General features: G+C 38.2%; 2 protein-coding genes across 2 annotated transcripts; both read left to right on the forward strand.

Annotated features, from left to right (window-relative positions):
- Positions 1-719: 719 nt before the first annotated feature.
- Positions 720-9,126, forward strand: LOC121526163 (polymeric immunoglobulin receptor-like). Its single transcript, XM_041812586.1, has 7 exons — positions 720-1,206; positions 4,957-5,301; positions 5,697-6,017; positions 6,125-6,193; positions 8,329-8,427; positions 8,599-8,639; positions 8,893-9,126. The coding sequence occupies exons 1-7, from the start codon at positions 1,083-1,085 to the stop codon at positions 8,995-8,997; spliced, it is 1,104 nt and encodes a 367-aa protein (XP_041668520.1). The 5' UTR covers positions 720-1,082; the 3' UTR covers positions 8,998-9,126.
- A 3,308-nt stretch (positions 9,127-12,434) lies between these two features.
- LOC121526164 lies at positions 12,435-19,663 on the forward strand. Its single transcript, XM_041812587.1, has 6 exons — positions 12,435-14,737; positions 15,586-15,909; positions 16,019-16,087; positions 18,339-18,437; positions 18,609-18,649; positions 19,080-19,663. The coding sequence occupies exons 1-6, from the start codon at positions 14,335-14,337 to the stop codon at positions 19,182-19,184; spliced, it is 1,041 nt and encodes a 346-aa protein (XP_041668521.1). The 5' UTR covers positions 12,435-14,334; the 3' UTR covers positions 19,185-19,663.
- Positions 19,664-27,659: the final 7,996 nt, after the last annotated feature.

A 27,659-nucleotide genomic window follows, 5' to 3' on the forward strand; every position in this document is an offset into this window, starting at 1 on the left:
AACAAGAGCTTCACAAAATCAGCTCTGTATCTGTTGTAGTAATTTCTTCATTGAGTAGATGAAGCAGCATTTGTCTTGTCTTTAATGTCTCACAGACGCTATGCTGTACGTCGTCGTGGTTCTGGCCGTCATCATCAACAGGCATAATGTGATTGGCTGGTTGGCCAGACGTCACCAGAGGGAAGTTGCTGCATCATTCAATACAGTAGAGAAGGACTGAGCAAGTTTTCTGAATAAAAAGCTCAAAAGACGAGATTGCATGGATTTTAATGAATCATTTCTAACAAATGATCCATGTTAAAATAACAACTGACAGTGAAACATAAAAGCAGAATCTTCTTTCTTGTATTTTCTCAGTTAAATGAAAAGCTGAGTGGCCCTGTGTAATTTAAGTTACACCTAAAACATTTAAAACCACAGGTTTTCTGCTCAAAGAAGATGAGAGAAAATAAAAAATCTAGATGTTTATAAAAGGTCATTAAACATGCTCACTTTAATATAATGTTATACTGGCCCTTTAAGTAGTTTGTTTGCAATGTACTTGGCGAACATGAAGTAAAAAACAGTGCAACGTAGGCTGTTTTATTTTCATGTATCTGATTTGTTGTTAATGACTCCTGTCAAGTTTTCTGTTTGCTGATTGGCTGTGGGGGTGGGACTTAGCGCAGGAGAACGTCTGTGAGAAAAAGAGAGAGAAGCTAGCTAGAACGTCTGCGGAAGCAGCAGCAACGACAGAGAAACAAAGAGATAAGTAACTAAAGAATATGACTTTTATTTTCTGTCCAGCTCGGTTAGAGAGAGGTTATAAGTGTTTTTCACCATCTGCAGAGATGAGAAACGGACTTTTAACGTGGATTTGGACTGTGGTAAGGGAGTTGCAGCCAGTTGCTCAGCTCAGACAACGGAAAAAGGTTTTTCCTCCTCATTGTCCGCCGCCATAGCCGTCTTCTAGTGCAGTAGTCATCCCTTCAGCTCCGAGGAGTGTTTGGTCTGTTGCTGTTGGACTTTCTGGGAGGGAGAGCGGCGGTCTGCTGATCTCAGAGAGGTCTGAGTGGGAAGAAGATTTCCGCCACCGAGGGTCCATGGTCGTCCTGCATGCCGCCTGTCTGCCATCTACCCGCCATCAGCTCGTCATCATCCCGCCCACGTGTCCCGCCAGCATCGAGGTGCATTTCTTTGGATGCTTATTGCCTGAATCAGGACACTGTGAGTACCTACCTGTGTTTCTACAAGTTAAAGTAAATCTTATTCAGCTACAACGCTCACCATCTTCAATCAGGCCTGCAACGTGTTTTATTTTTACTATTTTATTTTCTTATTGGCGGCTTGTGTGCCTGTGTGTTTGTGGGCCCACAAGGTTATTTACCATTACTGAAAGTTACCACAGAAGCTCTTTAAGGTGTTCAGTAATATTCCTAGCTGAATATTATCCTTAAAGGTATTAAGTTTGTTTAAGGTAAACATTAAGAGTTGAGGTAAATCACAGTCAGGTTAAAGGAACATTTCACTGAATTCAGAAAAACTGATTTTGAGAAAGGTCAGGAAACTGAAAGGTTAAAAACTCATTTCATTGCTGATGAATTGTTTGGTTTTATTGTATTAATAAATTTGGCATTTAATTCATTAAGACATAGTTCTGTAGGGATTCTTTTTAAGTGTAGATACCTTAAGCAAAAATACATCACCGAAGGCACAAAGCCAGCTTTAATGTTCAGTTTTAAGAGACAGAGTAACACAGGTGAATGTGCCTAAATACAGGAAAAAAGATTAACTAACTTCATAAAGGGAATTAAAGTTTAGGAACCAAGGGCACTACCTAGTTGACAGGGTACAGAAAGCTCTACAGATGTACTCCATGATTTGAAATACAATAATTTTATATATGATGCATTTTCGTATATGTATAGATATTTTTTATTTTGAATCTATACATATTTATATATTAATCTGATCATTTGCCCCCTTTTGTGATTTTTTTTGTGTTTTTGAGTGTCAGGAAACTCCTGCAGCATCCCAGCTGTCCACCTTGTTTTGATCAGTCAAATAAAACCTCTCTAATTTTATAAAGCTTGAAAATCATGAAAAATGAGGCAGTAAAATCTGCTCCAGGATGGTGTGGGTGTGTCTGTTGAATGAGCTGAAGCCACGCTCACTCAGGAGAAAAACAATCCAGCGGTCCATAGAACACTGTGGCTGATAGATTTGGTAAATTTACCTCACAATGAACAAAAAACAGTATTTAACTGACTGTTAACTTTCAATAAAGGCAGGGACATCAGCTAACAACAGACTGGACTGAGATGAACTAATCTGTGATTTAATATTGTAGAATTAGAGGGGCGGAGTCATTCCCCACTCATGATGTCAGAAGCCCACACTTTGGCCCCGCCCACATTAAACCAAGCCAGGAAAGAGGTGAAAAACTTCAACAGTCTCAACACAAGATTCAGTCAGATGTATCTCAGTGTTTTCACATGTTTGCAGCAACCATATTCCAACATATTTAGTGTGTTTAGACAAAAACTTTGGATTTAACTTTACAGGGTCTTTAAGACTAAAGGTGACAGGGCCTTCTCTACTTTGAAACGACCTGCCTTAGGAGATAAGGCATGCTGAATCAGTGGCATCTTTTAAATCACTTCTTAAAGCTCATTTTTACAGACTTGCTTTTATGTGATGCCGTCTTCTGTCTTTTACTTTCTTCCCTCCTTTTGTCATTTTTCTCCCTTAGATCTTCTTCTCCTTTAAATTTGTCCTTAAAGCCTCTGTGGCTGTTTTCTCAGCTTTGTATTTTAAGCTTATTGATTGTTATCTCCACTTCTTCTATTTTGTTTTATAACACCCCCATTATGATCAATATCTTTCACTGTCTAGTACTTCAACTTCAGTATTATGACTTCTTAATCTCTAGACATTTTAATTGTTTTTATTCTGTTCTTACTGTTTTCATTTACATTTATTTCTGTCTCTTCCTAATATTTTAAATGCTTTTACATTTCTGGTTCTTAGGTCTCTATTTATGTAGTTGGGTTCCTGTGTTGCCTGGATTGGTCTAGGTCATTTTGGGCTTTTAGTCTTGGTTTCCCCTTTTTCTTGAATCTTACATATCATTTTTTCATGGGTTCTTCGGTTGTCAGGGTTTTGTCTTTCTTTTTGTGTTCTTTTTGTTGCTGTGATATCTCTATCTAATCAGTATGATCCATAAATTAGATATATATGTAAATTTTATAGAAATTTGGGTTTTTTTTAATTTCAGGAGAAAATGAGAATTTTCTGGCTATAATTTGTGTTTTCAGGCTTTAAGGGGTTAATATTGCATACATGCAGCAGGGAGGAAGAAACTATACAAAGTCATGTTGCATTTCTGGGTGGTTCTGTTAAATAAACCCACAATATTATTAGGCTATTTTTGTCAATGCAAGCAAAATACTCTAGTTATTATTTATCTCTGTTCCCCTTTTCTGGAACGTCTCAGTTCATTTGAGTTAAATGCAGAAGTAACACTTACTGAAAACAGCAATTCATTTTGGCTAAAGCAGAAGGACAGAAGTCTTCAGTCAGTTTATCGATCGTCTCCATCAGAGTAAACTCAGGATGAAGATCCAGCAGGTCGTCTTCTTGGTCTTGTTGTCAGGTAAGTATTCATTAACTGAATCTGCCCTTAATAATAATAATAATAATAATAATAATAATAATAATAGTAATAATAATAATAATTATTATTAATATTACAAATACTGCAGTGATTTTGTTTGTACTCTGTGTTTATGTCATCTGCATTTCTGGAAGATTACAGATTTAGACCAAACATAATAATTACAATGTGTTGTAATATCAACATTACGTCTGTACTATCACATTGTAGTACACACCTTATGCTGATGATACAGTTCTCTGACACTGCATAGATGACCACTGACTTACTCCAACAAGAGCTTCACAAAATCAGAAATGCACTCTTCAATCTGAAATTATTTTGGATTCCAGGTTAAACTAAATATGTGCTTTTCACTAGATGCCTTATTTTGTAACTGAGATGAAGCTAGTGGACTTCCTGTTGGGATTTGAGCTTGGGTCAAAGAGGCTTTTTTGTAGCTCTTATGATGACCCATATGCAGATTAAAATTCACAAGCCTAGGCTGAATGGTGTGCAGGGGGTGAATGTTTAAATGGAAGATTAAAAAAAATAAAGGTGGAAATGTTTAATTGCCCGAAGGTAATAAGTAATAATACTGGTGCATGAATGTATTCAGGATCAATGTGTGATCATGCCTATGAAGTTTGGTGATGACTGACAGAAGCATTAAAATGTTATAAGGCATTATTGGTGAATTTTCACAGTAAAAATGTAGAAAATATAGTTTAAGTTTGGGCTCTGGTCACAGCCCTGCCCTGTGATGAAATCTCACAGTTTGCACAAATTTAGATCCCTAGGTTGTCTAGAATAAACAAAAACAATCTTGAGTCAATCGGATGAAATCCCCCGGACTAGTTTGTTAAAATATGAAACTTGTGAATCGATTTGTGACTCGTGTAGTGCACTTCCTGTACATTTTAGAGGATGGCCCCAAAAGACTTTTTTCCCCGTCTTATCCTGATACGTGTGTGTACTGATTTTCATGCATGTATCTTTTACCCAGTCCCCTATCTTACATTTGTGGCCCCTGCTTGATGGGCTTGAACAATTCCACCAACAAATAAGCAGAATCAATCTAAATGAGAGGAGAATAGTTTAATCAGGAAATGTGATCATCAACTAAAGATTGGGGGCAAGCAGATATTTAGAGTACAGAGAAAATCTAAGAACAATGAGGCAGTTTAGAGCACAAAGGCAGGTTTGGATGGAAAGTTTGAAGAAAAACCTGAGACCAAAATCAACATGTCATGATCTCCAAAGATATCGTACTGATAGTTCTGGCAGTCAGCACTGATGCTGATCTTCTGATTCTCCCACAGCTCTGTGTCCTGTCACTGCCAAACTCAGCATCTTCTCTGGAGCTACAGGAGGAAATGGGACGATCACTTGTAGTTTCACAGAGCATGATGACAAGAAGTTCTTCTGTAAGGATGACTGTAAAGGAGAGAATATTCTTGTTGAAACAGATGGTGGCATTGCTGCAAATGGCAGATACAGCATCAGTTACACAGAGGTATCCAAAGCAGGAAGTAGCTCTGAGCTGAGCAAATTGGCAGTGACCATCAGAAACCTGACGAAGTCTGACTCAGCACGCTACAGGTGTGGGATCGGAGAGACCAACGCTCCACGGAAGTATTCAGATTTTGAGGTCAGAGTTGTTGATGGTGAGTTTGATCTCAGCCTTAAAAGGTTCAAATCCTTCATAATAACATGTTAATATAATGAGTGAGAGTAGAGGCTCAACAGCTGTGTGCCTTGTAGGATTAATGACACATAGAGCGATCTGAATCTCAGTCGATGGGTTTACCTCCAAAGCTTCAAACTGATTCACTTGTTCTTGGTCAGAGAATGATTGGACTAATCAGCATCATATGAGGAGAAAGAGGCGGTAGCTACATACGTGGTTGAGTTGAAGCGACTCCAATCCTGTAAACGATGCCATGTTTGATAGAAGACTTAGTGTTTTAGTATTAGCTATACTGAATGACTCAGAGGATTATGTTATATCTAGGTCTTAGAGGAGCTAATCACAGCAACTGTTCATCTTTTATCTTCTCAGATCCAGTTCATGGAAACACTTGGTTTGCTCGTACCCACATTGAAGGAGAAAACTTTACACGTGGATGCAGTGATCCAGTCCCTGGAGGCTGGAAGTTCCTCTGTAGAGACAACTGCAGTAAAACAGAAGATGTTCTCCTTGAAACCAATAATGCTGCTCAGAGCAGCCGATTCAGCCTTGAATATAAAGAAAATTCAGTGTACGGGCTGTATGTGACGATCTCAAACCTGACCAGGTCTGACACTGGATGGTACAGGTGTGGATACGGCAGAGCGCTGTCTTCAGCTTCATTCAACACCTTCCCTCTCATCGTCATCCCTGGTGAGTGTTGTGTGATTGTTGGGCATTTGTGATGTGATGGTTAGGGAGGGATTTTTGAGAAAACTGTTCATAAATCATAATTCAGTTATTCATAATTATGGTTTCAGATCCCAGTTCCACTTGGAGTCCGGAAGAGGCTTCTTCTGGTGATGAGCAGCACAGCAACTTCCCAACAGGTGAAACTGCAACTAAATCAGTTCTACTGAATCATCCTGCTATCAGACTAGAGCTACACCTTGTTTTGGACCCAGATCTAACTGTGGATACATTCAGCTCTGCTAGGAGACTAATGCTAACCAGGAGCATAATGTTAGCCAGGAGGCTAGACCAACACTACTGAGCCATCACACATTCTCTGATATTATTAAATCACATCTGGGGAGGGCCAGTCCACGAGACTGTCCAGGGACCCAGACATTTCAATGGGCACAACCACAGATTGTAAACTGCAAATTACACAAACTTGTTCCCAAAAAAAAATGTCTAACATCATTGGATGGCAATTGACTGCCCTCAGCTGTTGATCTAGACAACACACTATTGTCAGGTAAGGCTACCCACGTATGGCGGCATAATACTATCAAAATTCGAGAGCCAATATGAGATCCACGCGAGCAAATATGAGATCGACATGAGCAAATATGAGATCCACACACGCGAGTCAAATATTCGCACGTACAAATTACTTTTGGGAAAGCTTTCACAGTGCTCGCACGCAGAGTATCTCTACCCACGCGAGCCATATTGTGGCTTGAGAGCACAAAATCATGCCTTGAGCGCAGTCAGAATCTGAGAGAACACACAACTACTGTCATTGTTCTTCTGCTCAACCTGCTTGCCTGCAAGCAGATTTTTTTTGTGGCAGTAAGTGAGTGGACCCAGTCGTCATCGTATCCCTAAATGTAATTGGTTACGGTCCTCGTCTCTTATGACAATGACTGGTTAATTTTCCTGTAGCCTTCCTACACTTTCCAAACTCGTAATGCCCCACATGCTGCCGTGTAGACTGAACGTTTATAGATTTTCTTTAACCAAACATAACCAAGCATGGAATTTATCACGAGTCAACAGGCTATCACAGGTTAACACAGCCTGTCTTTCTACTCGACTTACCTGCTACATTTGAACTAATAATAAAGTTTATAAAGTTTGTGTCCCATTTATACTAAGTACAGACATTCCTTAATGCATCCGATTCATAACCACAACAGTCCTGTATAAAAATATTCCACTTAAAACAAGAAGTTTTAACAGTGTGTCACCTCTGCTTGCATTGTTTTTAACAGGCACCTGCAGTCACTCATATTTTCTTTCCAGGTATTAAAGTCTTTAAACGTACTTTTTGACGCCCCAAACACTTACCACGTGACGTTAATATCCCCACAAGCACCAATAAATTGTTATAATAGAAACAAACAGGTGATAATACTGCATTTTCAGCGCTATTTGGAAGGTAAACACAAACTGGTGTTGAAATAACCGTCAGTTAATTCAACACCAGTTAATCTGTGACACCGGCCGACACACAGACAACAGCCAATCATAAGAGACGAGTTCCGTAACCAATTACATTTAGAGATACGATGACGACTGGGTCCACCCACTTACTGTCAAAAAGAAAATCTGCTTGCAGGCAAGCAGGTTGAGGTTTCGCGAGCAGAAGAACAATGACAGTAGTTGTGTGTTCGCTCAGAGTCTGAGTGCACTCAAGGCATGATTTTGTGCTCTCAGGCCACAATATTGCTCGTGTGGGTGGAGATACTCTGCCCATGAGTGCTGTGAAAGCTCTTGCAAAAGTATTTGCATGCGCGAATGTTTGACTCGTGCACGCGGCTCCTCTGCAGCTGTGCACGCGGACCCTATATTTGTTCGTGTGGTTCTCATTTTCGCTCTCGAATTTTGACAGTATTATGCAGCCATACCCACGAAACTTAGGAAAGCCAAACCATGAAAGTTCTGAGAGCCAACCTACAAAAGTTAAGAAAGCCCACTGAGTTAAGTTAGGTAATACAGTCAACAAAGTTTAAGAAAGCCAACCCGTGAGAGGTAAGATAACCAACCCATACAAACTAATAAAGCCAACCCATGAAAATTAAAAACGCCAACTCATGAGAGTTAAGACAGCCAACCCATGAAAGTGACGACCACCATAAGACAATACATATGTATTAAACAAGCATCCATGTGTTTATATAATCAGTCATCTTTATATATGGTTCCAGGTGTTTTATTTCACAGCTCTGTATCTGTTGTAGTAATTTCTTCATTGAGTAGATGAAGCAGCATTTGTCTTGTCTTTAACGTCTCACAGACGCCATGCTGTACGTCGTTGTGGTTCTGGCCGTCATCATCATCATCTTGGGGCTGGCGCTGACTCTCGTTTGTGTTCAAAAGAACATCACACCCCATGGTAAGGAAACAGGAAGTACATACAGTGTCTGGCTTTTAGTTTAACCCTAAACCAGGCTAAAGTCAGGACACTAAGGTTACAACGGCTCAGTGAAGGTTTCTGATCTTTTCTATCAGCTGATAAAGTTATTAGTGAGTTTAAATCTGACTAAAACAGGATTCTGATTCACAGATTTGAACAGCAGAGGATGCAGAGACGACGTGAACATGGAGGTGACCTTTTTAACTCTTAATTTATGAATCTGATCACTGAAATAAACCAGGATATTATTGCTCATGTCCTAGGTTACAAACAAATCCCATCACATCCTCTGGGCCTTCATCAAACTGCTCCCTACACCCTGAAACATTTAAGCCTAGCAAATATCCAAAAAATGAGAAATCAGGAAGGAGGACAACACTTTTTCACATCATTGCAGATCTTCATTCTCTTTTTTGACTGTGTGATAAAACTTGACTGTTTCAGGTCTGGTCCAATGAGTACCAACCTCCTGCCCCAGGCTGTGAAGTGACCATCTATGAGAATCTGGATCTGGCCAAAAAGGACCAAACCTACTACAACTTGGGCTGAAAATCACAGGGTGCTGCTGGGTCTAGTCCCGAAGATACTGAGTCCTATTCAGCCAGTTTACACAGAAAGACATCAGACAGAGCTTCAGTCATGAGGAGGGGGATTCAGTAAAATCTAGACCTGATTGGCATTAAAAAAAAAATCCTTAAAAGACTCAATGATTAAAACATTATTGATCAGTCATGATCCAGATCTTTGTTCAGTTGTGGTCAAAATCTTTGTTCAGCTGTGGTCTGGATCTTTTTATCAGTGTAGTTTTTTGAGATTTAATTCTTTGTTTGTTTTCTGGTTAATTCCTATTATTTTGTGTTAGAGAACATTAATATGATGATGAAAATCCATGAAGTAATAATGAGAAGAGGTTTGGTTGTTAAAATGTTTGAATGTGTTATTATTATTTTTTTTAAAGATTTATTTCAGGTTTTTTTGTTCCTTTATAAGATAGTTTGATAAAATAGTTTGAAAGTAATATTTGTGTGTCATATGTATATGTATATATAGATGTTACTAATCATTGATATATCCCAGACTGAAAGTCCCTTCGCAAAAAAAATCCACTTTATATTCATCAAATTGAATAATGGTTATTTGTGTATTAAAATGTGGCATTATGTAAAATAACTGGCACTTAGAGGGTTAAAATTATGAAAATGAATACACATTGGTTATACATGATGAGGACTGGACTTAATGACCAAAAAACAAACAAGTTCCCCCCCCCCCCATGTTTGATATTTCTGAATATATCCAGGGACCTAAAAGGGCCTTCAGGGGAAAAGTGTGATTGTTTTTAAGGGAGCCTGAGGGTTAAACTATTTAATTCCTAAACATCTTTGTTTCATCTGTCTTTGTCTAAATCTTTTTAAACACATTTGATTTTTACTTTTGCATATTTATTTGAGATTAAAAACTACAAAAAAAACAAAACAAAAAACATTTCAGCCATGCTACAGCCTGTACAGGAGTTAAACTCCGGCTAAATAATTCATGATCATCAGAGATCATTGACACTGAGCACAGACATAATATGATTGGCTGGCTGGCCGGACATTGCCGCCGTGTTGCCAGAGGCCAGTCGCTATGTCATTCAATACAGTAGACGAGGACTGAGCAAGTTTTCTGAATAGAAAGCTCAATCGGCGAGATTGCATGGATTTTAATGAATCATTTCTAACAAATGATCCATGTTAAAATAACAACTGACAGTGAAACATAAAAGCAGAATCTTCTTTCTTGTATTTTCTCAGTTAAATGAAAAGCTGAGTGGCCCTGTGTAATTTAAGTTACACTGAAAACATTTGAAACCACAGGTTTTCTGCTTAAAGAAGATAAGAAAAAAATGAAAAAATAGATGTTTCTAAAAGTCATTAAACATGCTCACTTTAATATAATGTTATACTGGCCCTTTAAGTAGTTTGTTTGCAATGTACTTAGCGAAAAAACATTGCAACGTAGGCTGTTTTATTTTCATGTATCTGATTTGTTGTTAATGACTCCTGTCAAGTTTTCTGTTTGCTGATTGGCTGTGGGGGTGGGACTTAGCGCAGGAGAACGTCTGTGAGAAAAAGAGGGAGAAGCTAGCTAGAACGTCTGCGGAAGCAGCAGCAACGACAGAGAAACAAAGAGTTAAGTAACTAAAGAATATGACTTTTATTTTCTGTCCAGCTCAGTCAGAGAGATTTTGTGGGTGTTTTTCACCATCTGCAGAGATGAGAAACGGACTTTTAATGTGGATTTGGACTGTGGTAAGGGAGTTGCAGCCAGTTGCTCAGCTCAGACAACGGAAAAAGAAGATTTTTCCTCCTTTTTGTCCGCCGCCATAGCCGTATTCTAGTGCAGTAGTCATCCCTTCAGCTCCGAGGAGTGTTTGGTCTGTTGCTGTTGGACTTTCTGGGAAGGAGAGCGGCGGTCTGCTGATCTCAGAGAGGTCTGAGTGGGAAGAAGATTTCCACCGCCGAGGGTCCATGGTCGTCCTGCATGCCGCCTGTCTGCCATCTACCCGCCATCAGCTCGTCCTCATCCCGCCCACGTGTCCCGCCAGCATCGAGGTGCATTTCTTTGGATGCTTATTGCCTGAACTAGGACACTGAGTACCTACCTGTGTTTCTACAAGTTAAAGTGAATCGGATTCAGCTACAACGCTCACCATCTTCAATCAGGCCTGCAACGTGTTTTATTTTTACTATTTTATTTTCTTATTGCTGGCGTGTGTGTGCGTGTGTGTGGGCCCACAAGGTTATTTACCATTACTTAAAGGGATACTTCAACATTTTGGCAAATTCGCCCATTGCCATAATTCCTATAGTCTTAGTAATTGGTTTGTTACCTTTAATTGTCGGTGCAAGCTATTTTTAGATCGGCGGGCCTGAGATACCAGCTGCTCTTCCTATCCTATGGCGTCTTACGGTGGTCTGGCTTTCCTTCATCAAACTCTTCAAATACACAATCCAACAACTCCAAAACGCTCCTGTGGACAAGTTGTGACCTGCACATTCACCACGCTACGAAATAATCATGGAACATTACAAGACGGAGCTGTTTAAAAGTTAAATGCAAAGCCGTAACAACCAAGAAACTATGGCACTGCCACAGGTGCTATTGTGTTACTCCGCCCAGTGGTTTACTTGGAAAGTAGTTCCGAGTATTTGCTTCATGTGTTGTAATGTTACATAATTATACATTAATATTTCATAGCTCTCTCAGACTTGTAAGAGAGAGAGAGCACCAAAACAGGACTTAAATCATGAAGCCTGATGGTGTTTTGTGAAACCGTCGGGTCAATCAGAGAATTTTATCAAATTCCCTGACGTCTGCAGACACAAACTGAGCACTGTCTCACACCAGCAAGTCATGCAGGTGAGATCAACTCGGAGATCGGCATAGGTTCACCGGTGCAGGCATAGTGCCATATATGCCATAAAGCTGCGACCAGTGGCTGCGTAAAAAGGCAAGACAAGTACTTGTCTGCTTCTCTTCCCTCGTGATTTTTATGCCTCAAATCATGCATGTTACGTTATAGTAACAGCGAAAACAAATGCATTGTGCCACACATATAGCGTCTGTGCGAAACACAGCATGCAACACACGGCGCGATGTCCCGGCTACCGCATGGGTGTATATGGATACGGGACTGATTTAATCGAAGCCTCGAGGCACATAATTTGCCTTGAGGAATTTTTTTATTCGAATCACCCGAATAATTCAAGGAACCATTTCAGCCCTACAGATGAGTGGGCATAAATACAGGAAAAAGGGTTAACTTACTTCATTAAGGGAATTAAAGTTTACGAACCTAGGGTGCTACCTGATGGACAGGGTACAGAGAGCGCTACAGATGTACTCCATGATTTGAAATAAAATAATTTTAAATATGATACAGTTTCATGTAAGTATCTATATATACATATTTATATATTAATCTGATCGTTTGAGTTTTTTTTTTATACGGATCATTTATTAAATGAATTATTAGAATCCATGTAATCTCATCGTCTGAGCTTTCTATTTACCGAAAACATGCACAGTCCTTGTCTACTGCATTGGATGATGTAGTGGACTTGCCTCTGGCACCATTTCAGGCTTTAAGGTGTTATTATATCATGCATGTAAGAGGGGGGAAGACACTATAAAAACTTCACACTCAGTTTCAGGGGATTCTGGTAAATAAACCCACAATATAATTAGACACTTTTTTTGTCAGTGCAAGCAAAACGCTCTAGTTATAATTCATTTCTGTTCCCCTTTTCTGAAACGTCTCAGTTCATTGGAGTCAAATGCAGAAGTAACACTCATCGAAAACAGCAATTCATTTTGACTAAAGCAGAAGGACAGAAGTCTTCAGTCAGTTTATTGATCGTCTCCATCAGAGTAAACTCAGAATGAAGATCCAACAGGTCGTCTTCTTGGTGTTGTCAGATAAGGATTCATTAACTGGATCTGCCTTAATGATAATAATAATACTAATCATTAATATTATTAATCCTGCAGCACTGTTTCTGTCTATCATGGACAAACTTTTCTGTTTGTACTCTGTGTTTATGCCATTTGCATTCCTGGAAGATTACAGATTCAGACCAAACATAATAATTTTAATATGTAGTAATATTAACAACATTACATCTGTACTATCACATAGTAGTACACACTTTATGCTGATGATACAGTTCTCTGACACTGCACAGATGACCACTGACTTACTCCAACAAGAGCTTCACAAAATCAAAAATGCACTCTTCAATCTGAAATTATTTTGGATTCCAGGTTAAACTAAATATGTGCTTTTCACTAGATGCCTTATTTTGAAAATGAGATGAAGCGAGTGGACTTCCTGTTGAGATTTGAGCTTGGGTCCACAAGGCTTTTTTGTAGCTCTTATGATGACCCATATGCAGACCAAAATTCATAAACCTAGGCTGAATTGTGTGCAGGGGCTGAATGTTTTAATGGAAAATTCAAAAAATCCAAGGTGGAAATGTTCAATTGTAAGAAAGGGGCACAATGGGATAAATATGACACTGGTGTATAAATGTATTCAGGATCAATGTGTGATCATGACTATTAAGTTTGGTGATGACTGACAGAAGCATTAAAATGTTGTAAGGCATTATTGGTGAATTTTCACAGTAAAAAAAGGTAGAAAATATAGTTTCAGTTTGGGCTCTGGTCACAGCCCTGCCCTTTGATGACATCTTGCAGTTTGCTCAAATTGAGATCCCTAGGTTGTCTAGAATAGGCAAAAAAAAAATCTAGAGTCAATTGGATGAAATCCCGCAGACTAATTTGTTAGAATATGAAACTTGCAAATCAACTTGTGTAGTGTGCTTCCTGTACATTTTAGAGGATGGCCCCAAGAGACTTTTTTTTCCGTCTTATCCTGATACATGTGTGTACTGATTTTTACTCTTACCCAGTCACCTATCTTACATTTGTGGCCCCTGTGGGGCCCCTGCTTGATGGACTTGAACAATTCCACCAAAATACAAACATTTCCACTGGGGGACAATTTTATGTAAAGTTTGGTGAGTTTTTGAGCATGTTAACGCCCCCGAATTAAACTCTTCTGACAGAAGCATACAGATACAAGAAGGGTCCTCGTCGACCCTAAGTCGATGCTCGGGCACAAAGAAAAACCGGAGTGTCAGTCTGACAAACAAGCAGAATCAACCTGAATGAGAGGAGCATGGTTTAATCCGGAAATGTGATCATCAACTCAAGATTTTGGGGCAAGCAGATATTTAGAGTACAGAGAAAATCTAAGAACAATGAGGCAGTTTAGAGCACAAAGGCAGGTTTGGATGGAAAGTTTGAAGAAAAATCTGAGACCAAAGTCAACATGTCATGATCTCCAAAGATATCGTACTGGCAGTTCTGGCAGTCAGCACTGATGCTGATCTTCTGATTCTCCCACAGCTCTGTGTCCTGTCACTGCCAAACTCAACATCTACACTGGAGCTACAGGAGGAAATGGGAAGATTTGTTGTAGATTCACAGGGCGTGATGACAAGAAGTTCTTCTGCAAGGATGAAACGCATTGTTGAAACGCATCATGTCAGGGCTGTGAATGGCAGATACAGCATCAGTTACACAGAGGTATCCACAGCAGGAAGTAGCTCTGAGAAGAGCAATTTGGCAGTGACCATCAGAAACCTGATGAAGTCTGACTCAGCACGCTACAGGTGTGGGATCGGAGAGATCAACGCTCCATGGGATTTCTCAGATTTTGAGGTCAGAGTTGTTGATGGTGAGTTGGAACTTGGCCTTCAAATGTTAAAATCCTTCATAATAACATTTTAATATAATGAGTAGGGCTGGGTATTGCTGCTGATTTCCTGAATCGATGGGATTTCGATTCACAAGGTCCTGATTTGATTCGATTTCTGATTCGATTCAATTCCATATCGATTCATTGAGGAATATTTCAGCTACAGTACCTGTTTTGCTTGAATATGCAAGGGGGTCTTAGAGAACAAATGACAGAAATTATACTTTCAGTCGAATTATTAGTAAGAAACCTTCTAACTAGGCCCAATATTTAAAATATTAAAGTTCACACTAAAAACTGACCCCAAACTTGTTTCATGAAAATACTTTTTATTGACCAAGACATTTGATCCATCAACATAATAAAGTGCAACATAGACTAACAGTCAGCAATAAAGGATTGATCTTTGGGAAAATTAATCGATATCGACAACTCAAACAAAAAATCGATCTGAATCGGAAAATTTATTTTTTGAACCCAGCCCTAATAATGAGTGAGAGTAGAGGCTCAACAGCTGTTAGCCTTGTAGGATTAATGACTCGTAGAGCGGTCTGAACCTCAATCGATCGGTTTACCTCCAAAGCTTCAAACTGATTCACTTGTTCTTGGTCAGAGAATGATTGGACTAATCAGCTTCATTTAAGGAGAAAGAGGCGGTAGCTACATATGTGGTTGAGTTGAAGAGACTCCAATCCTGTAAACGATGCCCTGTTTGACTGAAGACTCGGTGCTCTAGTATTAGCTATACTGAATGACTCAGAGGATTATGTTATATCTAGGTGTTAGAGGAGCTAATCACATCTACTGTTCATCTTTTCTCTTCTCAGATCTGGTTCATGGAAACACTTCTTTTGCTTATACCAACATTGAAGGAGAAAACATCACACATGGATGCAGTAGTGATCTAGGCCCTGGAGTGTGGAAGTTCCTCTGTAGAGACAACTGCAGTAAAACAGAAGATGTTCTTCTTGAAACCAATAATGCTGCTCAGAGCAGCCGATTCAGCCTTGAATTTAAAGAAAATTCATTGTACGGGCTGTATGTGACGATCTCAAATGTGACCAGGTCTGACACTGGATGGTACAGGTGTGGATACGGCAGAGCGCTGTCTTCAGCTTCATTCAACACCTTCCCTCTCATCGTCATCCCTGGTGAGTGTTGTGTGATTGTTGGGAATTTGTAATGTGATGGTTAGGGAGGGATTTTTGAGAAAACTGTTCTTAAATCATAATTCACAATTCTTCATAATTATGGTTTCAGATCCCAGTTCCACTTGGAGTCCGGAAGAGGCTTCTTCTGGTGATGAGCAGCACAGCAACTTCCCAACAGGTGAAACTGCAACTAAATCAGTTCTACTGAATCATCCTGCTATCAGACTAGAGCTACACCTTGTTTTGGACCCAGATCTAACTGTGGATACATTCAGCTCTGCTAGGAGACTAATGCTAACCAGGAGCATAATGTTAGCCAGGAGGCTAGACCACACACATTCTCTGATATTATTAAATCACATCTGGGGAGGGCCAGTCCCCTAAACTGTCCAGGGACCCAGAGATTTCAGTGGGCACAACCACAATTTGTAAACTGCAAATTATACAAACTTGTTCTTCAGAATACCTTATATATTCCTTAAATGCCTTAAAAATGTTTAACATCAGTGGATGGCAATTGACTGTCCTCAGCTGTTGATCTATTCCACCCATGAAAGTCAGGGAAGCCAAACCACATAAGTTGAGAAAGCCAACCACATAAGAAAGCCAACCCACGTAAGCTAAGAAAGCCAACCCACGTAATTCAAGAAAGCCAACCCACATAACCTAAGAAAGCACACCCATGCAAGTTAAGAAATCAAAATGCCACAAGATTTCTTGTCGCGGAAAAATCAATCTCACGAGATCAATATTGTGCAGACGCTTGGAGTAGCAGCTCTCCTTACAGAAAACAATACCAAGCTAGAAGTTATAAAAGATCACAAACATGCCGTAGACACTTTTAAACTGTAGGCGAGAGAGCAAATGAGGAAACAGAGCTGATACGGTATCCATTAAGATGACCGCTCCAACCCCCCCCTCGCATGCGCTACTTGGGCCGTACATGATCCGCCTATGCATCGTCATAATGGTGTGAATTGATGAAATTCTGCTAGTGAAAGCCTGTGCAGTCTCCATGAGGAGAATACAGCATTTATTTAGTTCGTGTATGCGCGCAGACTCAGTTGTAGTGCCGCTATTTATGACTTTGTAACTTTGAGACGCGGCTTCGTCATGTCTCCTTCTTATCTCACCGTCTGTCAGTCACACATCCATCAGCTGTTGGCTGTGCGTATGATCAGTCAGAAGCTTAACATGTGTAGCACAACGGGTCTGCACACTGCAACGATAAACTTAGCAAAACTAACTCTGTTTGAGCACCATAGAGTCCACTCTTAGCTCCATAAAGCGAAGTTAGAGCTTCAGTAAAACGCACCCTGTTTGTTGTATGCAAGCAGACAGACACACTCACTCACCAACGCACACACATTAACACACACGCTCATCTGTGCGTCTTGTCCAACACTGTTAAAGCTCATATGAGAAAAAAGACCACAAGATGATAAAATAATCGGTGTCTTTAAATTACGTGTTATTGACTTAAAGATGTATTTTGAGTGTTTTAAATATGGATGTCCATAAAGAGGATAAAAAATAGTTTGATTTTACTGATGCAGCTCTTTATATTTCAGTCTTTTGTAAACGGTGCTTAAAATACTTTTAAAATAATCTAAATGCTTTTACTATATATAATTAAGTATAATATTAAAAATAGTTATTGTAATTGTAGCAATGAGTGCATAGTGTAGTAAATTAAAGATTTTGTAGACTGTTTAAATGAAAGGTTTGATTTGAAGAGCATTAAATTGTACAGTTTGAGTCAGAGTTAGACAAAACACTCTTTGGAAGCATTGATAGCCTATTCAGTACTTAGTTCAAACATTTTTGAATAGACCTAAATGCGCTGCAATTATGACTTTCAGTTGTATCAATGACATATTATCCACCCATGTATTTTTTTTTTCCCAAAATTAAAAAAAAGTGTAATATCTCGTCTCAACTCGTGTCTCGTGGGCCCAAATCTCATCTTGTCTTGTGAGATAAGTGTCTCATCACAACCCTACACATAAGTTAAGACAGCCAACCCTCATCAGCTAAGAAAGCCAACCCACGTGAGCTAAGAAAGCCAACTAAAAAAGCTCAGAAAGCCAAAGGAAAGCCAAGGAACGCCATCCCACCAAATTTAGGTCAGGTGCAACCCATTAAAGTTAAGAAATCCAACCCATGAAAGTTAAGAAAGCCTGCTGACTAAAGTTAGATAATCCATCCAACAAAAGTTAAGAAATTTCACCCATGAAAGTTAGGAAAGCCAACCCATGAAAGTGACGAACACCATAAGACAATACATATTTATTTAACAAACATCCATGTATTTATATAATACTTACAATCATTTTTTTATGTGGTTCCAGGTGTTTAATTTATCTGTCATAGTCATGTCTTCATTGAGTAAATGAAGCAGCCTTTGTCTTGTCTTTAACGTCTAACAGGTGCTATGCTGTATGTGGTCGTGGTTCTGGCCGTCATCATCTTCGTCTTGGGGCTGACGCTGACTCTCGTCTGTGTTCAAAAGAACATCACACCCCATGGTAAGGAAACAGGAAGTACATACAGCGTCTGACTTTTAGTTTAACCCTAAACCAGGCTAAAGTCAGGACACTAAGGTTGCAACAGCTCAGTGAAGGTTTCTGATCTTTTCTATCAGCTGATAAAGTTATTAGTGGGTTGAAATCTGACTAAAACAGGATTCTGATTCACAGATTTGAACAGCAGAGGACACAGAGACACCGTGACCACGGAGGTGACCTTTTTAACTCTTTATTTATTAATCTGATCACTGAGATAAACCAGGATATCATTGATCATGTCCTAGGTTACAAACAAATCCCATCACATCCTTTGGGCCTTCATCAAACTGCTCTCTACACCCTCCTCCCCCTCACTTTTTTGCATATTTGTCACACTTAAATGTTTCAGATCATCACAATAATTTTATGAGGCAAAGATAACCTGAGTAAATACAAAAGTCTGTTTTGAAATGATGATTTATTTTTATTAAGGCAATAAAGCCATCCAAAACTCCCCGGCCCTATGTAGCTAGATGATCTGAAACATTTAAGTCTGGCAAATATCCAAAAAATGAGAAATCAGGAAGGAGGACAACACTTTTTCACATCATTGCAGATCTTTATTCTCTTTTTTGACTGTCTAATAAAACTTGACTGTTTCAGGCCCGGTCCAATGAGTACCATTCTCCTGCCCCAGGCTGTGAAGTGACCATCTATGAGAATCTGGATCTGGCCAAAAAGGGCCAACGCTACCACAACCTGGGCTGAAAATCACAGGGTGCTGCTGGGTCTAGCCCCATATTAATTGAGTCCTATTCAGCCAGTTTACATAGAAAGACATCAGACAGAGCTGTAGTCATCAGGAGGGGGATTCAGTAAAATCTAGACCCTGATTTGCAAAAAACTACCTAAAAAGAGTCAATAATTAAAACATCTTTGATCAGTTATGGTCAAGATCTTTGTTCAGTCATGGTCCAGAACTTTCTTTAATACTTCCATACTTTTTTTAGGTAAATGACAGAAACAGAAACAGCTACACATCTGATTTTATGAGATTCTGAGTATAAAAAGTACTATTAGTGCTGTCTTCCTCTCACACCCTTTTTTTTTTCATTTTTTTTTTTTCATTTTCTGTTTTGGAATGTTTTTAGGAGAACCCCATCACAGTGTTATGATCATTTACCTACCCAGAGTTCCTTGTTTTATTTCAAAATAGCTTTCAAAAAGCTCTGGTGTTGATTGTTTTGCTTTTGGTCTTGAGTTTTTGTTTCACTGATTGATTTTCTGATTGTTTCTGCACATTAAAGAACATTGTAAACCCTTGTTTTTTAGAGTGCTGTATAAATAAAGTTATGATTGTGATCATCATCATTGTTATTATTATTATTATTAATATTATTAATATTATTTGCAACCGTGTCAGCATCAAAAAAAAAAAGTTTGGGAACCAAGAATCAGCCAACCCCTGCAAAGCAGAATGTAAACATCACAGCCAGGCGTCTTAGGTTCACCTGCTAACAGGTAGAACTTTAGCCAGTGACAGAATAGTACAATTCTACCTGTCTGCAAACAAACAGACAAAAAACATACATGTTTTAAATACATTTAATTTCAGATTTTAAAAAGTTGAAATAGATAATATTTGTGTCATTTGTTTATTATCTATGAAGGTTTTTTTTTTACGGTATCTTTTAGGGCTGCTGGGGGGAAGTGTGAGGGTTTTTCTGTTTGTTTGTTTGTTTTTTTTTTCTTTTTTTTTTTGTAACTGTACAAAAAGTAATAATGAAATTTAGCGTTGTTGCTAATCATTGACATATCCCAGGCTGAAAGTCCTTGCACAAAAAAGAAAAAGTTTTTTCCTATGTTTAATATTTTTGTATATATCCAGGGATCTAAAGGGGAAAAGTGTGATTGTTTTTAAGGGGAATCTGAGGGTGAAACTACCTCATTCCTAAACATCTTTGTCTCATCTGTTTTTGTCTACATCTTTTTAAACACGTTATGTTTTCTGTTGCATATTTAAAAACCCAAGTGAATAGAAAAGATTTTCTAAAATTGCAAGACCCTTTATGACAGGAGACCAGCACGTCAATTTTTGTCCTCTACCTTTATGTAATCCCAGAAGCTGTCCCAAGGGGTCGCCCCCTCCCCACAATGATCACTTAGCCTACCCAGCATGCATTCATAAGATGCAGTTTCAGTCTTTTCACTGACCCATTCCTTCACTTGTGGGACCTTTGATGTCTCCCAGTGTCTCAGAATAAGCCGGCAGGCCGTTCTTGTGCCCACAGTAATGACAGAGAACTCACGTTTGGATATTTTAGGTGTTTAGATTTATCCCCAATAAGAAAATCCTGGGTTCAAAGGAATTTCTAAACTGTACCAATTACTTAAAATGTTTAGAATCTGAGTCCAGAGAGGACCAAAGAGCATTCCCAAACACAGTGGAAGAATGTTCCAGTTTCAAGTTTACATTTCCAACATAGGTCATCATTCAGCAGTTTCATTCTGTACAGTCTGGATGGTGTACACAGAGTTCCATATTATAATGCAAATGACATTTTTCTCTTATTTTCCTAACTATTAATGCAAATGAGAGAATAATTTTCAAGTCATCAGCCGTTAGAGCATAATTCAAATGTTTTTGAACAAACTTCATAATGCTAATTATTTTTTAAGAAATAAAAACCTCAAAATGCACTGTTCAACATTATTAAGCAGGCCACAGGTTTCAAGCAGTATGGGAAAGAACAAGGATCTTGAAAAATATTCTGACTGTCATTTGCATTAATATTTAGGAAAATAAAAGAAAAATGTAATTTGCATAATAATGTGGAATGTGGTGTATAATAATATATATGTAAATTCTTGTACCGTGTAAGCTTTCTCCTGGCCTTCCTTACATAGCTACCACAATTGGCCACAGCTTTTTCCCATTTAGGGCCTCCAATATCTTCCTCGAAGTCCTTCTGCCAAATCACTTTTATATGATCATCATTATTACTAAGCTTAGCATTTGCATTCTTATAAAAGAGTGAGGCTTTCTGTTTTTCTGATGATAATTTCTTATAGTTTAACACGGTATTATCAGCAAAATCAAACAATTTTGAGGTAATGAAACTCCTTATCTGCAAGTATATCCAAAAGTTACCTTCCCTTCCCAAGTTGGATTGCTCTGACAATTTGGTGTACGACAGAAACACTCCTCCCTCAAACAGATCACCAATGGTGCGCAGACCCCCGGAGGACCACTGTTTCCAAAATTTTTTTTTTTTCCTGTGCGAACATCTGGATTATGCCACAATGATGAGTATTGTTGTATGGTGTGTTTTATTTTCAACATTTTATGGACCTTGACCCAGACTCCCTTTGAATGTAGAAGCACAGGGTTTGCAATATTAGATGTTCTTTGAGATAATACTTCGATTGGGGTAAAAGGTGAACATATCTCGTATTCGACATCGATCCAAGCTACTTTGTCATCTGTGTCATGAAAATATTGAGCTATCTTAGCCATTTCAAAAGATAATGGAAAAAATCTCAGATCAGGAAGGCCCAACCCTCCGTTTTCTTTATGTGCACACAACTTTCTCAGCTCATTTTTTTCCCACTCCACAAAAAATGTTTTATTATACCATCAAATTGCCTAAATATAAAAGAAGGTATCTTAATTGGCAGCATCATTGCAACATAATTAAACTGTGGAGCAACGATCATTATTATAACACTAAATTTTCCCCATAGTGTAAGTTTGAACTTCTCCCACTTCTCAAGGCTTGTTTTAATCTTTTGAAGTATGGGGTTAAAGTTTAATGTTGCTATTTCCTCTATAGCCTCAGAAAGTTTAAGTCGTAGGTATTTTATTCTCCTCTGTGCCCATCTAAATCTCACCTTCTCAATCATAAATGAGTGGCATGACTTAGAAAGGGGCATCGCTTCAGATTTATCCCAGTTGATGGAATAGCCTGAAAATTTTGAGAATGACTGAATAGTATTCATCAGATGTGGTAATGATGTTAAGGGGTCAGTGACTACTGCTAAAATATCGTCTGCATAGAGTAATAGTCTGTGTTGTTCATCCCCTCTTTTAACTCCTCTAATTATTAGTGGGGATGCTGAGTAAGCATCCACACTATTGATATTCGCATCGGCCATTTTGTTCATTCTTCTTCTTCCGCGCTGGCTATCTCTTCCTTCATACTTTGTCGCATCAACACCATTTAAACTTTAAAAAATTCAGTTTCTTCGTCATTCGACTGCTATGACTTTTCTCATTCTAACTTTTATAATTTTTTAAATATTTAACTTTGTTTAACAATGTTAAACAGATGGCAAAATTTCACATATCTGCACTTTCTTCAGCTCCTCATAACTTTGGCATTTCTTGGGCTATTTTCACTTTTCTACTATCATACTCTTCAGCTTCTTATGCTCTTTCAGCTATTTATATTTTTCTATACTATGAATACTTTTTTAACTACTTTGCTTTGTCTAAAACTAACGTAACATTATCTCAGATGGGCCAGCTCTTTCAATCCTCTAAAATGGTTTCAACCTCTACGGCTTATAACTTTAGCTCACTTCCACATACAGACTTCATTTTAATTTAAAACGTAGACAAACTCTTCAGCTATTTAGGAATGATTCACATAATTGATATCTTTTACAGATTTTGTATAGCCTAGTCACTGATCAAACTTCATGAATATTTGAGCTCTCTCACACGTTTACAATGGAGTGAATGGAGAGACTTGGAGTGATGATGTCACACTTAGAGCACAGATGCTGTGTGAAATAGAGGCAGAACTTCCCGAACAAACTGCTCTCCTGAAAAAATATTTGGTCCCATTTCTGTCCATTTTCACAATTTTTTCTCCCAATTTTCACCCATTGAAGCTACCTTTTGTCATTAATACCACTTTTTCCTTGTTTTTGCCCATTTTAGCCACTTCTTGTTGCCAATTTTATTCAATTTTTGCCCCTTTTCACCATTATTGTTACCATTTTTCACCCATTGAAGCTACCTGTGGCCATTAAATACCACTTGTGTCCTCATTTTTTTTTGCCACATTTGGACCATTTATGTCACCTGTAACTCATTTTTTTTGTCACTTCTCATCCATTTTTTTGCTACTTTCTGACCCCTTTTCCACTTTTCCTCCCCATTCTCACCCCTTTTCACTCATTTTTGTTGCTTTTTGACCATTTTTGCCACCTTTAACTTACTGTCATTGTACTTCAAGCTGTTTTTGTCTGATTGTGGCTCTTGCAAAGGTATTTTTCAACAATTTGGCTCTTTGGTTGAGCAGGGTTAAATAACACTACTGTGAACGGTCAGTGTACCTTCTGGCAGTTCGTTTTTCTGTTTGAAACCATGACTGAGGAAACAGGAGAAACGGTCCTTAATCCGTTTTTTTTGTTTTAGACCATAAATGGAAAAAACAAAAAAACAAGCTGTTTTTCCGGTTTCTTGTTTCTGACCACAAAACAAAAAAACGGGAAAATGAGCCATTTTCCTGTTTTTTTGTTTTTCCGTTTCTGACCACAAAACGAAAAAGGCTCGTTTATTCTTTTTTCCATTTTTGTGCTTTTCAATTCTGTTTCTTTATTCCTTGTTTTAATGAAAAACATGAGGAAAAGGAAGTCATGTGACCAATGGAAAAGGTGAGCATTTCAAAATAAAAGCCTCCATGTCCAAACAAGAGCAATCTATTGTGTTTAACAGTGGGATAATTGCCCAAATTTCTTTATATACAAGTTATTCTTCTAATATATGACTGTATTGTTTGATGGAAAGGTTTATTTATTGTTGTGTGTACAAATAAATTATCAAGTAAATAAAAAAATTGATAACAGACAAGAACAACAGTCAGAGGAGTGCATACAGAGAGTGGGCCAGGCTGAAAAAGCAGCCAGTAGATGGCGGTATGGGTATGACACTTTTTGTTCAGCCTTCTGGCACATATATGTAACTAGATCTCTGTATGTTATCATTATTATGTTGTCTTTGGGTTATTCCAAGAATTAGTTATCTAATTAATTTTTCTTCTCATTTCAGGCCTTTTATGGCAGAACATGCATTTGCACATTGGCTGATTGTGTGTCCTTTACTCTTATTGCTACACGCACACACACACACACACACACACAGAGGCTTATGACTAGGAGAAGGGGGGAGAGAGAAATAGCGCAGAAATACCACATTTACATACATACATACATATATGTACCAATGTATCCTTTTTTTTAATTTACTTGATCATTTATTTGTACACACAATAATAAATATTATATATATAGATATTTGAGCAAATATACTGTTAAACACAATAGATTGCTCTTGTTTGGACATGGAGGCTTTTATTTTGAAATGCTCACCTTTCCCATTGGTCACATGACTTCCTTTTCCTCACGTTTTTCAGTAAAACATGGAAACAAAGAAACAGAATTGAAAAAACAAAATTGGAAAAAAGAATAAACGAGCCATTTTCATTTTTTCGTTTGTGGTCAGAAACGAGTAAATGAGAAAAAGGAAAAACAGCTCGTTTTTTCCATTTATGGTCGAAAACGAAAAAACGGATTAAGGATCGTTTCTCCTGTTTCCTCAGTCATGGTTTCGAACAGAAAAACGAACTGCCAGAAGGTACACTGACCGTGAACAATATATCCTTCATTTTTAGCACAATCTCACACACCTTCAGCCTTTAGACTCAAAAGGCTACTCTGTCAATGAGGCAGTGTTCAATTTTTTTGTTAAGTAAATTCTACATTCTGAGCAATGATTACACATTCTTCACAAATCAGGTATTGCACTCACTCTTCAGCTTTTATGCTATTTTCAGCTATTTTCATGCTATTTTAAGCTATTTCTTTGCTTTTTCAGCCATTGAATGCCACTTTCAGCTACTTTTATGCTATTTTCAGCTATTTTAGGGCTACTTTCAGCTGTTCTTAAGCTATTTTCAGCTACTTTCAGCTTTTTTTAGGCTGTTCTGAGCTATTTTTATCCTCTTTTTAACTATTGAATACCATTTTCGGCTACTTTAATGCCATTTTATGCTATTTTTATGCTATTTTCAGCTATTTTTGTGCTTTTGGCTATTTTCATCAGTTCTTCCACAATTCAGCTCCTAGCATCCCCACGCAATTTCAGCTGAAATTGCAATTTTGATCTAGATCCAGATGTGCTCTAATAGACACTGCTAATACCTCTAAATAGTAATGGGCTTAATGAACACCTCTTATCTCGGGATAAACTAATAAAGGTGGATACCATCCCATTTATCATGACTGCAACTTTGGGCTGTTTATACAGAATTTTTATCCATTTAATGAAATTTGAGTTAAAGCCAAAATGAGACAGGCTGGAGAGCAAAAAAAATTGCCACTCCACCCTGTCAAAGGCTTTCTTCGCATCCAGGGAAATAGCAGTGACAGAGGCATCCTGGGACTTTCTCAACCACATTAAATGTTAAAGAAGTCTAACATTGTCAGCTGAGGTTCTGTTTTTCAAGAAACCTACTTGAATCGGATGAATGATACTTGGCAATACCAACTGCAAGCAGGTGGCCAATATTTTAGTCAGGATTTTGCAGTCGAGATTTAGTAGACTTATAGGTCTAGAATTGGAGGGGTCATTAGCATCTTTACCTGCCTTGGGAATCAATGAGATTATAGCTCCATTAAAAGTTGGGGCTACACGTCCCTTATCAAACATCTCCTGGTAAACTCTGGTGCAAGAATATCTATGAAAGCTTTATAGAACTTCACCAAAAATTCACCATAACCAGGTGACTTCCCATTTTTCATTGAAGTAACTGCTTCCCTTATTTAAGCTTCTGTTATAGGTAACTTTAATCGGTCTGCACCATCAGGCTTTAGTTTGGGCACGTCAATGTTTATGAGGAACTGTTTTATATCCTCCTCTGAAGTGTTAGGGGATACCGATCAGTGTTAATTTTGGCAGCTATATTTAATTTTAGTTTTAGTCTTTAAATGAAATGCATCTTAGCTTTAGTCCCATTTTAGTCATTTCTACCCTTTTTAGTTTTAGTCTAGTTATAGTCGACGAAAACTCAAAACTTTTTAGTCTAGTTTTAGTCCATAAAAAGTCCTCACATTTTAGTCTCTACTTTTAGTCCAAGCATTTATTCTCTTGCCTAAATCTGGTACCAAATCATGGTAGTGTGTTCTCTGCACCCTGTCAAACCTGGGGTCCCTGCTTTCTACAGCTGAGAGGCAGAATAGATACAGCTGCATTGTTTTTAGACAGATTTACCCACAGTGGAGAAATATCACAGACGTTGAATGTCCGGTGAAAACTAAATCACATTTTAGTATAGTTTTAGTCATTCTGACAAAAACTAAACTTAGTTTTTGTCAGTTTAAGTCATCACAGATCTATTTTTGTTAGTTTTAGTCTAGTTTTTGTCATGGAAAAAAGGCTGTTGATGAATAGTTTTAGTCATAATTTTAGTTGATGAAAATAACACTGATACTGATGATGTTTATAGCTTTTTATAATATTGTTGAAATATCCTATTGTTTATCCCTTCTTTTATTACTGGTATAGTATTTGCAGAATTTTTCTACTTAAGCTGTCTAGCTAAAAGTTTTTTCTTCCCCTTTAAGACAGCTAGTTTTAAGTGGACAGAGTGCGTATTCTGCTTTCTTGTTGTAGATCTCATGTAAAGCAAATTTAAGCTTGCAGAGTTCCTGATATTTCTCATTAGTAAAGTGCTTTGACAGATCCTGTTATTTCTCCTCAATTTCTTTTTCTAAATCTTGAGACCTGCCTAGACTCTCTCTTTTATTTTTAGTTGCCTGAGCTGTAAACTTTCCCCAGATGTATGTTTTTGATGCTTCCCAAACCACTGTTATTTCTTCAGTACGGCCAATGTTGTTTTCAAAAAATGCTTTAAGGTCCTCTTCAACTGTTTTTCTGAAGGGTGAATCTAACAATAAAGGAGTATTTAATCTCAACCTACCTCTCCTCTCAGAACCTAAATTTGCCTTGATGAATAGTTCAACAGGTGCATGATCTGTGATGGATGTTGTTTTTGTGGTGCAGCTTGCCACACTATCTGCTTGTGAAGAACTTCTTAAAAAAAAATCTATCCTAGAATATGTTTTATGACAGTGAGAGAAGAAAGTGTAGTCCCTAACAGCTGGGTTGGTCAGTCTCCATACATCTGTAAGTCCTAAATCACTTCTAAGCATGTAAACCTCTCTCTCTCTTTAGTC

The sequence above is a fragment of the Cheilinus undulatus genome, linkage group 18 (assembly GCF_018320785.1).
Source record: "Cheilinus undulatus linkage group 18, ASM1832078v1, whole genome shotgun sequence".
In the NCBI taxonomy this organism is placed as follows: domain Eukaryota; kingdom Metazoa; phylum Chordata; class Actinopteri; order Labriformes; family Labridae; genus Cheilinus; species Cheilinus undulatus.